We start from the raw sequence: 16,878 nt of genomic DNA, 5'->3' as shown, positions 1-16,878 counted from the left end.
GATTATCATACATAGTGTTGTAGTCTTACAGTGAATAGATTATCATACATAGTGTTGTAGTCTTACAGTGAATTAGATTATCATACATAGTGTTGTAGTCTTACAGTGATTAGATTATCATACATAGTGTTGTAGTCTTACAGTGATTAGATTATCATACATAGTGTTGTAGTCTTACAGTAAATAGATTATCATACATAGTGTTGTAGTCTTACAGTGAATTAGATTATCATACATTGTGTTGTAGTCTTACAGTGATTAGATTATCATACATAGTGTTGTAGTCTTACAGTGATTAGATTATCATACAAAGTGTTGTAGTCTTAGTGATTAGATTATCATACATAGTGTTGTAGTCTTACAGTGAATAGATTATCATACATAGTGTTGTAGTCTTACAGTGATTAGATTATCATACATAGTGTTGTAGTCTTACAGTGATTAGATTATCATACATAGTGTTGTAGTCTTACAGTGATTAGATTATCATACATAGTGTTGTAGTCTTACAGTGATTAGATTATCATACATAGTGTTGTAGTCTTACAGTGATTAGATTATCATACAAAGTGTTGTAGTCTTACAGTGATTAGATTATCATACATAGTGTTGTAGTCTTACAGTGAATTAGATTATCATACATAGTGTTGTAGTCTTACAGTGATTAGATTATCATACATAGTGTTGTAGTCTTACAGTGATTAGATTATCATACATAGTGTTGTAGTCTTACAGTGATTAGATTATCATACATAGTGTTGTAGTCTTACAGTGATTAGATTATCATACATAGTGTTGTAGTCTTACAGTGATTAGATTATCATACATAGTGTTGTAGTCTTACAGTGATTAGATTATCATACATAGTGTTGTAGTCTTACAGTGATTAGATTATCATACATAGTGTTGTAGTCTTACAGTGATTAGATTATCATACATAGTGTTGTAGTCTTACAGTGATTAGATTATCATGCATAGTGTTGTAGTCTTACAGTGATTAGATTATCATGCATAGTGTTGTAGTCTTACAGTGATTAGATTATCATGCATAGTGTTGTAGTCTTACAGTGATTAGATTATCATACATAGTGTTGTAGTCTTACAGTGATTAGATTATCATACATAGTGTTGTAGTCTTACAGTGATTAGATTATCATACATAGTGTTGTAGTCTTACAGTGATTAGATTATCATACATAGTGTTGTAGTCTTACAGTAATTAGAGTCTTACAGTAATTAGATTATCATACATAGTGTTTTAGTCTTACAGTTATTAAAATATCATATTTAGAGTAGAAGTCTTACATTATTTAAAATCTAGTCCTTGGCTCAAAGACGTAACCATCTTTGTTTTAATCGGCTGGTTTACAAGGTAATTTACCTTTTATGTACATACATTTTTATTGCAATGTCCATACGTATTATTAAACATACTTTTGACTTCAAAAGATATGTACCTCTGATTGCCATGCGTTTGTTACAAATCAGCATTACAAGGTGATAATACAATGATTCCTACCACATATATAACACTTCCATGATATGTGCTCTACCATTCACAAGTATAAAACACCGAAAATAATCCTTTATTTAAGATTTACACCAAACATAAACCTATGATCCTTATTTTAATAATGAGGTAACAGCTAACCTGTCATAATCCATGATTGTGTTCAGTCGGTGGGCTATCGTGAGAATGGTGCTGTCTTTGAACTCTGTGCGGATTGTCTGTTGGATAAGATCGTCTGTTTCCATGTCGACAGCGGCCGTAGCTTCGTCGAGAACCAATATCTTAGTCTTCCGTAGGAGGCTGCGGGCCAGACACACCAACTGTCTCTGTCCAACACTGCAGATACATAAGATCGTGTTGAAAAGTTTTCATTATAGAGATTGAGGAATCGACACACTGTATCTGTCCAGCTCTGCAGATACATAACATCGTATCGAAAAGTTTTCATTATAGATATTGAGGAATAGATAAACTGCCTCTGTCCAACACTGCAGATACATAACATCGTATTGAAAAGATTTCATTATAGAGATTGAGGAATAGACAAACTGCCTCTGTCCAACACTGCAGATACATAACATCGTATTGAAAAGATTTCATTATAGAGATTGAGGAATAGACATACTGTCTCTTTTCAGCTCTGCAGATACATAACATCGTATTGAAAAGATTTCATTATAGAGATTGAGGAATAGACAAACTGCCTCTGTCCAAAACTGCAGATACATAACATCGTATTGAAAAGATTTCATTATAGAGATTGAGGAATAGACATACTGTCTCTTTTCAGCTCTGCAGATACATAACATCGTATTGAACATATTTCATTATAGAGATTAAGGAATAGACACACTGTCTCTGTCCAGCTCTGCAGATGCACAACATCGTGCAGAAAAGTTTTTATTAGAAAATGAGGAGTAGACACACTAATCTCCCTCTACAGTTACATATCATTATATAGACAAGTTTCCATTAAAGAATATGGGCCAGGGACTCCACTTCTCTACATATGTCTTCATGTTCTAAATTTAAATGAACTATTTTACACAATAACAAGAGGCCCAGAGGGCCTGTATCGCTCATTTGGTTTGTAATGCCAAGTTATTTTCTAAATACAGGATCATTATTTCTTTTCTAAAGGAATTTAAATATTCACCTGTATTTCGACTATTAGGAGGGTGGGGTGGGGGTGGGATGGGGTTTGAGCCAAATTTTTAACATATTCTGTTCAACTTCCCCAGGCGATATTTCTACCTAAATTTGGTCACAATCCATGCAGAACTCTATGACTAGTAGAGATTTATAGGATTTACCTTTATTTCCCCTATCGGGCTCCGCCCCACCTGCCGCCGGGGTCAGAGCAAAAATTTATACAAACTCTATTCCCCTTCCCCAAGGATGTTTCTTGCCAAATTTGGTTGTATTCCATGTAGAACTCTATTACAAGTGCGATTGAAAAAAATGTTGATGGACCTACGGACGACAATTAGATAATGTATACAAAAGGGGGAAAACAAGAGGCCTGGGAGTCACTTACAAGGTTTCTCAAGGTCAGAGATTAACTCTTCATATACATTAAGGAATCATCGCCTGTTTAACCCCCTCTCTGTACAACTGAATTATACTTCAGCAGCTTTATTCCATCTGACTTTAATCATTTAGATACAGACCTCATATTTAGTCACTCACTGAATTGTTTTTTTTTAAATCATCCAAATAGATAATTATATTTCAACTACAGAAATGTCTAATATTTTTAAATATCATGGCAACCGAAAATATGATATATTGTTCTATAAAAACCAAGCAAGAAATTAAATTCTTATCTTTATCCAGCCTTTTCCTGTAATGTTGTAAATGAAAATTCATATCACTTTTGATTTAACTGTATGCACTTCCACGGTCAGAGAGCAGCTCTTATACAGGAATACAGCACTAAGGTTTACTAGATAACCATAATCACTTAAACATTTAATATTACGTGTTGTACACGCTTTTGTGAAGGTTTTTTTTTCAGGAAAAAAATTATTAATTATTATTAATTCCCTTCAAAGATTATTGCTTATTAAACGTATTGTAATAAAGTTGAAGTATTTGAATATAGAAATTAAAAGTTTGTCTCATTCCAATATCATGGCATTAAAAAATATGATTTTGGATATTAAATCAAAGATTTTGAAGGGTCATAACTCAGACAAAATGCGAATGAACTATGCAATGGATGAAGTATTATTTTTACAACATATAAATAATACATGATATACTTTGACTATTATAGTAGTTTTATAACGAATTGGTCGATGACCATAATAAAGCAAATCGAGAAGAAGAAACAAATATTGAGTTGATGAATAGTGTAAACCGGAAGAAGATAACTCTCATTACCGGAAATCATACCGAAAAACAACATACAAGTGTTTTTTTCGTTGGAGGAGTGCTGGTGAGGAAAGACAAACCAATACCTGTGCGAAGTATTTGTATGTATGTGGAGAAAACAATGGTTTGAACAGATAACTATTTCTGGTGAGTATTGTTTACGTCTGTATAATTGGTGTATTTTACTTAATTTGCCCAAAAAATGATTTCCAATATATTATGACATGTGTCGTTCTGTTAATCTTTTTCAGATGAAGTGTACTGTAAAGGACTGCTACCTGGAAAGTTATCAAGGACAGTTAAAATTATGGTTAAGGATTAGGAAGATCTGAGTGTGAATCTTGATGTCATTTTACTGAAAACCAATAGACGTATCAACATCAATCCGCCATCTTGAAATTTTAGAGTTATCATCCCCTTGTTCGGAGTAAAGACACTTCCGGTTTTCATTGCGCAATATAGAAACAGCTTACAACTACCTGCATTTTTGAGTAACTTTGAAACGATTTTCAACGATTTGTGACACGTGTTGTTGGTAATACTGTTTGGACTGCATATTTTTTTTATATGTATGTGTTTTTTCTCGTAAATATTGGATAGTTTCCCCACTTTTTTGTTCATTTTTTTAAGTGGGCGTGGCCGATATTAAAAGTTTTAGTGGAGGGTCGATTCGACTTCACGAGTCCTATCCTACGTCTTCCATCTTTCTCGAGACTGTATTAAAGCATGGTGAAATTAGCATGTGATAATATCCACTGATCACTGTAAAAAATTAACGTTAAAAAAAATAGAACTCTGTGGTTTCACTAGCAACTTGAAAATTATGATGTCCCTCTGCAAACTGTTTTGGCCTATTGATCAGTGCAATGGTCACTGGTTTTTGTTATACATGTAGTGCAAGTTGATGGTTACATTTAAAAGTAATTCATAAGTGCATGATCACAAATACACTACAAAACAATTAATCAGCTTGTTACATTTACATACACATGGACTTCAAGTTGGTATATTTTACAAGGTTTAACATCTGTAATAATTCTGTAAAAGTTAAATATAATTCTAAAACATATATTCCGAGCCGGTTGTGACTTTACACGACAAATGCTCCACATGCAATAATTATAAAAGCTGATTTCCATTTTGTTTGACACTCTTGTAAACAAAAAATCCAATGAAGCAAATATATATAGGTCATCATTTTTTATCAAAGGAGGAAGTCAAATAAACCAAGGAGTAAACATATATTTTTGAACATGTACATATACGAGCTGTTATCACTTATTTGTAGTATCTGATCGAACACGAATATATTAAGTCTTATATATATCAATCACAAATACATGAACTATATATTTTATGATGGGTACGAGTTCGCCAAATTCCATGAGTACAGGTTAGCCATGATTGGTTGCGAGTTCGCCAAATGTGGGTACGAGTTTGTTTGGGTACGAAATTGAATGGGTAAGGGATTACCATAATTCGATCCAAATTAGTAACTGACAACTTAGAACGCACTGTGGAAATGGACATGTACCTTTCATTGATTATAGGCAATTAATGGCTATTATAATATAGGATTCTTTCATGTCACTTGGAATTATATTTACTCAAAACCTAATACAACTTGTCCATATCTTGTAAGTGTCATCATTCAAACAAATGAATACTATGTAGTTGCTGTATTTGAAGTGGACACAGAGAGAATATACTGTTGATTAAGGATTTTTTTCTCATTATAAACAGCACCCTTCAATCCAAAAGTCTAAATAGGATGACACTTGTGTATACATAGATTTCTTTTCTGCACCCTAGGATCTGGAAATAAAACTGTTAAAACTTACCATCACTGTTTTGTCAATGTTTCTGCTACTTGGAATAGTTTGAAACAATTGTTTATGTGAAAACAAATCTTAAATGGATTATTTGACTTGTACTTTGAAATGTTTGCTTTCTTCTGAAAGACTTGATAAATGATGATAGTCTTTTCATTCAAATCAGAAATATTTAATGCCATATCATGATCCCTTTAGGTAGATAAATGTATTATTATTATTTATATTCAAAATGAAATACACATGCACTCTTTACACATACTTCATAGCACTTTATTTAGATATACATGTATGAATCTTTATGTGAACATAGTTTCAAATAAAACCAATTTGAATTGACCTACATGTAAATCTTAAAAAGTTGATAAGCTGATGACAACAAAAGGTAATCAATGGTAGGTGTTGCTGTCTAAATGAAGAGGAAGCTGAAAGAATGTACATGTTTGTACTTATGTGTGTTTGTTTATGTGAATTGTATTCCACCGCTTTCATGAAGAAGTTAAACTGTTATCTCTTTCATTTTATGTGGTTATATATTAGAGTAGATAGTCAGCAATTAAGCAAATTATTATTTATTTATAATTTGATGATAACTATATACAAATGATAAATGCATATACATCAAACCATACTGTGTTACAAATACACTTTGATGATGCATGATACTGCAGCTATTGATGTAAAAATGCATATAATAAAGTTGTTGTTTTTTTACTTTTTAGAACATAGTACATTGTAACTATGCTAGAAATCCATCTATACATTAATCACATTTTAGCCAGAATGGTACCTTCAAACTTCAGAAAACACAGAATCGGAGATCCTATATATAAAAAACTGGAAAGAAAACCTGGCTTATATACACATGTTACATGTATTGTATATATTTTTTATTTGTTGGATATAAATACATGTACAATACACTCAGGTTCAGGTTTATCAAACTTCTTTAGTGATTGATATGCATCTTAGGAGATTTTTTATTGTAAATTTCTTGTGAAATTACTGATGCTAGCAAACTACCCAAACCAAAAGAAAACTATCTTCAAATCTTGATATTTGCAATTATTTTTTCAAGCTGACAGAAATCTTGTGTATCTAGCCTCACTGCATTGTCTCTTTAGTAAGGGATATGGCCATGACAGCGACACATAGGAAAACTGCCAAAAAAAATTACACTATGTGTATTATGTAACGAACATCATAAATAATGATGATTGTATGAGAATTTGAAGACATAATTGTTTGTTATTTGATTTGGAATACAGATGGAAAATACATTAGAAATTTATGAGAAAATGATTCTTTAAGGTACACTTTCAAACATAACCTATGATATTTTTCTAATCAGTGACATTTTCCCACCCATTTCTTCCAGAACTGGTTAATTATTTTTCAGGTTAGTTTATAAGTGTTCAAGCCCTTGGTTTGAAGATTTTATTGCTTTCAGCTGGCTGTGACATTGTCTTAGGACTAGTATAAACCAAAGTCTTAGAAGTAAACATACATGTACATTGTAATAACCAAATATGCATTATATATTTGTAGCGGGATTAGACTGGGGCGATCATCGGTGACCAGATAGCTCAGTTGGTGGAGCACTCGGCTAGTGTTCTGAGGGTCCCGGGTTCGAATCCCGGTCTGACCGCTACATTTTCTCCTGTATATATACCAGGGATCAAATCTAGGTTGTGGGGAAATCTATGGTCCTTTTCAAAATTGGGAAAAGTTTATAATAGCTGCATTATCGGATATTTGACCATTCTCATTTTGGTAGAAATAATCATTTTGAAGTGTTATAACACCTAGAATGTTATTGCAGGATTCAGTAAACAGATTTTTAAGCTCCATCATGATAGTGAGAAATGTTTATTTTAATTTATATAAATAAAGTACATAACACAAATTAACAAAATGTTGTTACGGTGACATTAAATACTCTATTCAGTTCAAAAGCATCAGTTTTGTTAATAATAATTTATAGAGTGGTATATTTATGTCGATACTGTAGGATGTATACAAATCGTGAGACGTCAAACTCCTTCATGTGCTATGGTCGAAGACACAATATTTATTGACCTATTTCACTGAAAACGGCTACTTTTAAGTGTTAGAATTAAATCACAGATGCTTACAAACAAACAGGATATGTAGACGTTATATCTGTACATTTAATACAGCTGTCAAATCACCGTCAACAGTAATGTATCTACGCGAAAGGTACGTGTATGTAACCAGTGTAATACCGCCATTATCACGTTACCGGGGACTTAGAGTCGGTAGTTTTTCTAGTGAATATGACTTGACAGTTAACTATATTCTTTCACTTGGTTTAAACAGCAGTTCAAAATCCAAACATAACATACATGTACCTCTAAAATTTCGTAATTTAAGTGTTTTACGCAAAAGATCAGCTGACATCTACTACCATGCAATGCTCTGTCCATGTAAACCGGAAGTTGCTTTACTCCCGGCGCCACTATCGCTTTACAAAGGGCGATAACTCAAAAAAAGTTATGTTGATACGTCTATTGGATTTACTATGAAAATTTCACAGAATATCGGAGTCAAGATTTATTCCGAGGATTTCACAAGCTGATTTTATGAACGTTGGGAGAGGTGATTTGTTGTACTTTTTAGTTCTCATGACTAAGTGTAATTCTCGTCTGAGTGAATGTTCTAGGTTTATTGCTTTTTGTTTACAATTGCTTGTGTAGTAGGCTTTATAAATGACGTAGCCTATATAAGTAAGTAGAAAATTAACTCCTTCATATTTTTCATAATCAATTTTATAACCTAACACTATATTTTCCAATGTCATCATTTTTTGCAATAACCTAGTTTACTGAACATATCGCTGACATGTGCAATAAATGGTTAATATATTTACATTCTACAAAAAAGTGTTTGTAACTCCACATGTGTTACATAGTGGACTATTTTTAATTTTCCATTTAAAAAGTAGGTAATTGTTTGCCAGAACTATGTTAATCAGTGTCCATTTAAATATTTTCATTATATTGTCTTCAAATTTTTTTAAAATTGAACTGAAGGGATTTTTTTTGTACTCAGAATTGGCTCGTCATGTATTGAAATACAATTTATACATATCATAGTCATATCATTTATAAATAATAACCTTTTTTAATATATATAAAATTTTTTACTAAAATTAAGTAAATGAAATAAAACAAAGAGTTGTTTAATCTTAAATGTAGTGAAATTAGTAATTATTAAAGTGTGCTGTTAATGTCTTGTCTAATATTTATCTAATTATGTTATATTTCGTGCCTCTGGCACGGAGCCATTTCATCATCGTTCTTTTTTTCTGTCGTATTATTTTTTCATACTTTTATTTTCATTTTGGCATTGTATTCTCCTCATTTATACTTACCTATATGTACCTACTTATCAAATACTAGTCATGTACCTACTTATCAAATACTAGTCATGTACATACTTATCAAATACTAGTCATGTACATACTTATCAAATACTAGTCATGTACCTACTTATCAAATACTATATGTACATACTTATCAAATACTAGTCATGTACCTACTTATCAAATACTAGTCATGTACATACTTATCAAATACTAGTCATGTACATACTTATCAAATACTAGTCATGTACATACTTATCAAATACTAGTCATGTACATACTTATCAAATACTAGTCATGTACATACTTATCAAATACTATAATACTAGTCATGTACATACTTATCAAATACTAGTCATGTACCTACTTATCAAATACTAGTCATGTACATACTTATCAAATACTAGTCATGTACATACTTATCAAATACTAGTCATGTACCTACTTATCAAATACTAGTCATGTACATACTTATCAAATACTAGTCATGTACCTACTTATCAAATACTAGTCATGTACCTACTTATCAAATACTAGTCATGTACATACTTATCAAATACTAGTCATGTACATACTTATCAAATACTAGTCATGTACATACTTATCAAATACTAGTCATGTACATACTTATCAAATTACTTACCATATACCTATTTATGAAATTACTGACCATATACATACTTGTCAAATTACTGACCATGTACACACTTATCAAATCATTGACCATGTGCATACTTATCAAATTACTGACCATGTACACACTTATCAAATCATTGACCATAAACATACTTGTCAAATTACTGACCATGTACCTACTATCAAATTACTGACCATGTACATACTTATCAAATCACTGGCCATATACATACTTCATACATCAAACTTTGTGCATACATCAAATCAGCAGAATGTGTACCTACCTCAAATTCTGTCCTCCTTCCCCACAGTCATACTCTAGGCCCGTAGGTAATGATTGGACGAAAGATTTCAGGTGTGCATGTTCCAGGGAGTCCCACAGATCATTGTCTATGTAAGTATTCAAAGGATCAAGGTTCATCCGCAATGACCCAGAGAACAAAACAGGTTCCTACAAATGTGGCAGAACAATATATTTATCACAAATAATTCCGTATATAGTGACATCAGTTGTTTAGAGCGCAACATTAATTATGTAAACAGTACGCATTACTTCTTTTATTGCCCTTCACAGAGGAAAGCCAATATCGGAGGTCACAGTTTCATGTTTACCAAACATAATTAGTGGGTTTTCCGCACACCTAAATGTATGGCTGTTAATGATGTGTGATGCGCAAGGCAAACAAACAAATATTTGTATTGATACTTATGGAAATATTTCACTAGATTAAGTATAATCACAATTTTTGGCGATTTATGTCAAATAAAACTAAATACTTATTCTCAACATGTTTTTCTCATCTTCTGTGTTGCCAGGGATGACGCATGATATCGAAGGGAGCGTGACTTCTAAGAATTCACAAACGTATCGACATAATTTGTAAAAACCATTTAAGGATGTATTCTTCTGAGGTTTCAGACGCGTTGAAATCTCGTTTCGACAAAGATCAAAGAAGTTATGATATTTTCAAATACAATTTATCAATATCTGTAACAAGTTGCCAGTTGCAAATTTGTCAAAAAATTACATTTCTTAGTAGATTTTTTATACATGGTGTTTAAGAAATGGCCCATTTGGCGGTCATTTGGAAATTGTGCCGTTTTGGTAGAGCCACGGTTTTACCATTTTTTTTACTTAAATTCTTTTTTATTTATATCATCATTGCGCCAGCATTTTTGCTGTAAATCTTTACCAGGTTCGTGGAAATTAAAATATTAAATATTAATGTGTGAAATGATACACTTTTGACACTTTATTTTCCCATTTAATGGTAATTTGAGCACTTTTATTTTTTCTCTAAAGTATTGAAAAATAACAAATATTTAAATGGGGCAAAAAAGTCAGCACAGAGACCACCCATTTTCTGGTCTTATTTAGAAAAACAACATTTTTCCGATTTAATGAAAAATATTGACAAAAGTTTAATACCAGATTTTTTTCTATAAAGGTGTAGCGTTACTAGGCCATAGTTTTGAAAAATTAATGTAGGTTACTGTCGACGTGGAATTACTTCGAAAGGCACAGGTGTAGTAATAACCAGACAGACGGAGGAAGTTCCTTTGACCACTACAGGCACAAATTGAATGGGATAACAGTATGCGCGTGGCGATTGGTCGAGTCTGCCCTCATAAGCCCCGCCCAATAAACAACACCGACAGTCGTGATCACCGAGATGTGACATGGCATAATGCAGTTTCGGTGTAGAACAAACAACTCGATATTTTAATTAACGTTACATATATACTGTATGGTAATGTCCCAGTTAAGTTGAACCGACGGATAGTTCAAGTACATTTTTTCAGGAAAAAAACAATAATTCTTTAGTCAGTTACAGTTCGAACACGTCAAATGATCGAAGTAAAGATTTTTGTCGGCAAATCGGCACAATGGGATCCCCAAAAATGACGGTATTTTGAATATTTCAGCAGCAGTTTCGTAAATGCAACCGACTTTATTTATAATTAAAAAATGTTAAGTTACGAAATATAACAAAGGACTAATAGTTAACTAGATTTTCTGTGGTTTACTGCCAGTAAATAATTACGGACGGCGTTGTGGATTCTAGGCCTCGATCATGAACGGTGCTGTTTTGGGGCCTTGCCTACATGCATGACGTCTGCTACATGTACATAGATTTCTAATTAATTAACAAATAAATGCTCACGTTAACGGAGAATTCATCTTTCAGGTAAATGTGCTTTTTCTAAAAAATTTCTGCTTTACGTCGCTTATGTCAGATATATATCGGTACTGAAACTGATTTTTACCGAATTCAAGTCGGATAGTTCGAACGAACGTTTTTCTGAAGCTTTTCTTTAGGGAAATGGGCGTGTTTATAGAAATGCGTTGACCAATAAAAACAAGCGCTGTATTAACTAGTTCATCCACATAAAGAGGAAGTAATGCAGCCGTGCCTTTCGAAGTAATCCCGCGTCGACAGTAAGTCATGGTCATACATAATATATCTTCAGCAACATCGTCTTATAAGTCTATATAGGAAGTTATTTCATATCTAGGAAGTTGTTATTCAACAATTGCTTGATCACTTCGGAATCGTGATCTTTACGCCATTCCTGCTTCCTGGTTTCGAATATATAAGACACTCGGAATATTATTCAAACACTACAAACACGACGAGACACGACACACTACGACACACTTCACACACACCAAAGGACAACTCTACAGACACACCACAGCATGGAAATAATTTTATAGAATGGACGGAGGAATATTATTGTAATTCCCGTCCGGATGTTTAGGGCTGAACAGTTCTTAGTCCAATATACTAATTATGCATATAAAATCAAATAAAACCGTGAAAAGAAGACGACGCCATCAATCATCATTCAACTCTACACACATCGACTAACTAATCAACAAACAACAAAATATAATTTTATTACAAAGGACTGAATTTGTCAAAAATGGCTGAAAATAGTGAAATTTACAGTTAAAAGTTAAGGGGTAAGGGTAGCATATGTTGTTATTCTGTGAAAAAATATGAGTCTTATTAATCATAACTGGTATATTTTTAAAGAAGCTAGACAACTGGAAAATAAATTCTATAAACATCAATACATATCAAACACCTCATTAGGAAATTATGGTTTTAATATCACGTGTATATGCTAAAAACGGCAAAATTCCAATAAAATCCAACATTTTGTCATCTAGGTATCTTTGTGTCACAATAGCTCAAAAACGAGCACATGGACATATGTTTTTTCATCCATTTTCTTCCATGGTATGAACTCCCGTTTCCAAAAAAATATATGAGAAAAAGTTTAACACAAGAAAATTTTGGGAGTACATCCTTAATCAACCAGACACACATGTGGTAAAATTGTTAGCGTTGGTTGACAATCTTGATTCACAAACGAATCATCAACATAATATGTGAATGTTAGACTCACCTGTGGTAAAATTGTTAGCCTTGACCGACAATCATGAAGCCCCATGCGATTCAAATTTTCTCCATCAATGATAATACTTCCACCAGCTGGTTCAATCAGGCGAAACAAAGCCAAGGTGAGAGAGGATTTTCCTGCTCCAGTTCTTCCAACAATCCCAACCTACATTGATAAGTCCATGATTAGTACCTAACCATTTATATTTCAATATCGGTATACAAAAGTCAACCTATTTTTAAGTTGATATCGGAAGTGCTTTGTGGTTAAATGGCTAAAATGTTGACAACAGAACATTCTGTGACTATGTTCCTAAAACATAGATATTAGTTATAAGAGGATAATAACTTCATTCCAGGAACCTACCTTCTCTCCGGGTTTGATCAAAACGTCAATGTTCTTGAGGACTAGACCTAGTCCTTTCCGATAGCGAGTGGAGTACTTGTTGAATTTCACCTCACCATTTTCTGGCCATAGTAGTGGTGGCCGATGACTTTTGTACACCAACTTGTCCTATCGAATACAGTTAAAGGAAACGAAAGAGTGAAAAAATAATTACAAGGGTCATAACAACGGAAAATTCAGATAAAATACTTTTATAATGTCTCTCGTTACATTTCTTTTATCCACTCCATGACTGGTGTGGCTTAAACAGTTTCGAAATCTAGTAATCACGGCTATCATCAACTTTAGGATCGCTTATCGCGTCCTCCCGCATTGTTTATCATTCTGTTTTGTTCACGGTTGCCTGAAAATTGGCATAAGAGGTCGAAACAGTGGAAAACTGACAAATATAATATAAAGGTAAAGGGATAAGAGCTGTTATAGCTCTGAGTATTCTAACCTCAAGTCGTAAACCTCGTGTTATAGCTCTGAGTATTCTAACCTCAAGTCGTAAACCTCGTGTTATAGCTCTGAGTAGTCTAACCTCAAGTCGTAAACCTCGTGTACTAGCTCTGAGTATTCCAACCTCAGGTCGTAAACCTCGTGTAATAGCTCTGAGTATTCTAACCTCAAGTCGTAAACCTCGTGTAATAGCTCTGAGTATTTTAACCTCATGTCGTAAACCTCGTGGAATAGCTCTGATTATTCTAACCTGAAGTCGTAAACCTCGTGTTATAGCTCTGAGTAGTCTAACCTCAAGTCGTAAACCTCGTGTACTAGCTCTGAGTATTCTAACCTCAAGTCGTAAACCTCGTGTAATAGCTCTGAGTATTCTAACCTCAAGTCGTAAACCTCGTGTAATAGCTCTGAGTATTCTAACATCAAGTCGTAAACCTCGTGTAATAACTCTGAGTATTCTAACCTCAAGTCGTAAACCTCGTGTAATAGCTCTGAATATTCTAACCTCATGTCGTAAACCTCGTGGAATAGCTCTGATTATTCTAACCTGAAGTCGTAAACCTCGTGTTATAGCTCTGAGTAGTCTAACCTCAAGTCGTAAACCTCGTGTACTAGCTCTGAGTATTCTAACCTCAAGTCGTAAACCTCGTGTAATAGCTCTGAGTATTCTAACCTCAAGTCGTAAACCTCGTGTATTAGCTCTGAATATTCTAACCTCAAGTCGTAAACCTCGTGTAATAGCTCTTAGTAGTCTAACCTCATGTTATAGCTCTGAGTGTTCTAACCTCATGTTATAGCTCTGAGTAGTCTAACCTCATGTTATAGCTCTGAGTGTTCTAACCTCATGTTATAGCTCTGAGTGTTCTAACCTCATGTTATAGCTCTGAGTGTTCTAACCTCATGTTATAGCTCTGAGTGTTCTAACCTCATGTTATAACTCTGAGTAATATAACCTCACGTTGCAGTTCTGGGTATCTCACCTCGCGTTGTAGATCTGAGTAGTCTAACCTCACGTTGTAGTTCTGGGTATCTCATCTCGTGTTATAGCTCTTAGTAGTCTAACCTCACGTTGTAGTTCTGGGTATCTCACCTCGTGTTATAGCTCTGAGTATTCTAACCTCACGTTGTAGTTCTGGGTATCTCACCTAATGTAATAGCTCTGAGTATTCTAACCTCACGTTGTAGTTCTGGGTATTCTCACCTCGCGTTGTAGATCTGAGTAGTCTAACCTCACGTTGTAGTTCTGGGTATTCTCACCTCGCGATGTAGATCTGAGTAGTCTAACCTCACGTTGTAGTTCTGGGTATTCTCACCTCGCGTTGTAGATCTGAGTAGTCTAACCTAATGCTGTAGCTCTGAGTATAATAACCTCATGATGTAGCTCTGAGTGTTCTAACCTCATGTTGTAGATCTGAGTATTCTAACCTCGTGAAATCGCTTAAAGTAGTCTAACCTTACGTCGTAGATCTGAGTAGTTCAACCTTATGTTGTAGATCTGAATAGGCTTACCTCATGTTGTAGATCTGAATAGAAAATCTAACCGCGTGTTATAGCTTCGGGTATTCTAACCTCGAGTTATAGCTCTGAGAAATTTAACCTCATGTTGTAGATCTGAATAGTTTAACGTCGGGTTATAGCTCTAAGTATTCTAACCTCGAGTTATAGCTCTGCGAAGTTAAACCTCATGTTGTAGCTTTGAGTATCATAATCTCATTTTGTAGATCTGGTGTAGATTTGAGTATTATAAACTCATGTTTTAAATCTGAGTATTATAACCTCATTTTGTAGATCTGATAAGTCTAACCTCATGTTGTAGATCTGAGTAGTCGAACCTCGTGTTGTAGATCTGAATAGATAGTCTAACCTCATGTTGTAGATCTGGATAGCCTAACCTCATGTTGTAGATCTGAGAAGTTTAACCTCATGTTGTAGATCTGAATATTATAACCTTGTGCTGTAGTTCTGGGAATTTCCATGTCGTGTTATTGATCTGAGTAGTCTAACCTCATGTTATAGCTTTCAGTAGGCTAACATCGTGTTGTGGAACTCAGTATTCTAACCTCGTGTAGTAGAACTCAGTATTCTAACCTCGTGTTGTACAACTCAGTATTCTAACCTCGTGTTGTAGAACTCAGTATTCTAACCTCGTGTTGTTGAACTCAGTATTCTAACCTTGTGTTGTAGAACTCAGTATTCTAACCTCATGTTGTAGAACTCAGTATTCTAACCTCGTGTTGTAGAACTCAGTATTCTAACCTCGTGTTGTAGAACTCAGTATTCTAACCTCGTGTTGTAGAACTCAGTATTCTAACCTCGTGTTGTAGAACTCAGTATTCTAACCTCGTGTTGTAGAACTCAGTGTTCTAACCACGTGTTGTAGGACTCAATATTCTAACCTTGTGTTGTACAACTCAGTATTCTAACCTCGTGTTATAGAACTCAGTATTCTAACCTCGTGTTGTAGTAGAACTCAGTATTCTAACCTCGTGTTGTAGAACTCAGTATTCTAACCTCGTGTTGTAGAACTCAGTATTCTAACCTCGTGTTGTAGAACTCAGTATTCTAACCTCGTGTTGTAGAACTCAGTATTCTAACCTTGTGTTGTAGAACTCAGTATTCTAACCTCGTAATGTAGATCATGTTGTAGAACTCAGTATTCTAACCTTGTGTTGTAGATCATGTTGTAGAACTCAGTATTCTAACCTTGTGTTGTAGATCATGTTGTAGAACTCAGTATTCTAACCTCGTAATGTAGATCATGTTGTAGAACTCAGTATTCTAACCTTGTGTTGTAGAACTCAGTATTCTAACCTTGTGTTGTAGAACTCAGTATTCTAACCTCGTGTTGTAGAACTCAGTATTCTAACCTCGTGTTGTAGAACTCA

The 16,878-nt window shown here is 33.9% G+C and overlaps 1 protein-coding gene across 1 annotated transcript; it reads right to left on the bottom strand.

The window, feature by feature from the left end:
- Window positions 1-1,623: 1,623 nt before the first annotated feature.
- Window positions 1,624-15,890, bottom strand: LOC138314335 (ATP-binding cassette sub-family C member 3-like). Its single transcript, XM_069254628.1, has 5 exons — window positions 15,798-15,890; window positions 13,517-13,663; window positions 13,157-13,315; window positions 10,024-10,190; window positions 1,624-1,846 (listed from the first exon to the last, which is right to left on the bottom strand). The coding sequence occupies exons 1-5, from the start codon at window positions 15,888-15,890 to the stop codon at window positions 1,624-1,626; spliced, it is 789 nt and encodes a 262-aa protein (XP_069110729.1).
- Between the last annotated feature and the right edge of the window lie 988 nt (window positions 15,891-16,878).

This window comes from Argopecten irradians, chromosome 1 (genome assembly GCF_041381155.1).
Source record: "Argopecten irradians isolate NY chromosome 1, Ai_NY, whole genome shotgun sequence".
Classification (NCBI taxonomy): domain Eukaryota; kingdom Metazoa; phylum Mollusca; class Bivalvia; order Pectinida; family Pectinidae; genus Argopecten; species Argopecten irradians.
Note: the sequence above shows the minus strand (reverse complement) of the source record. Positions and strands in the feature narration are given on the sequence as shown.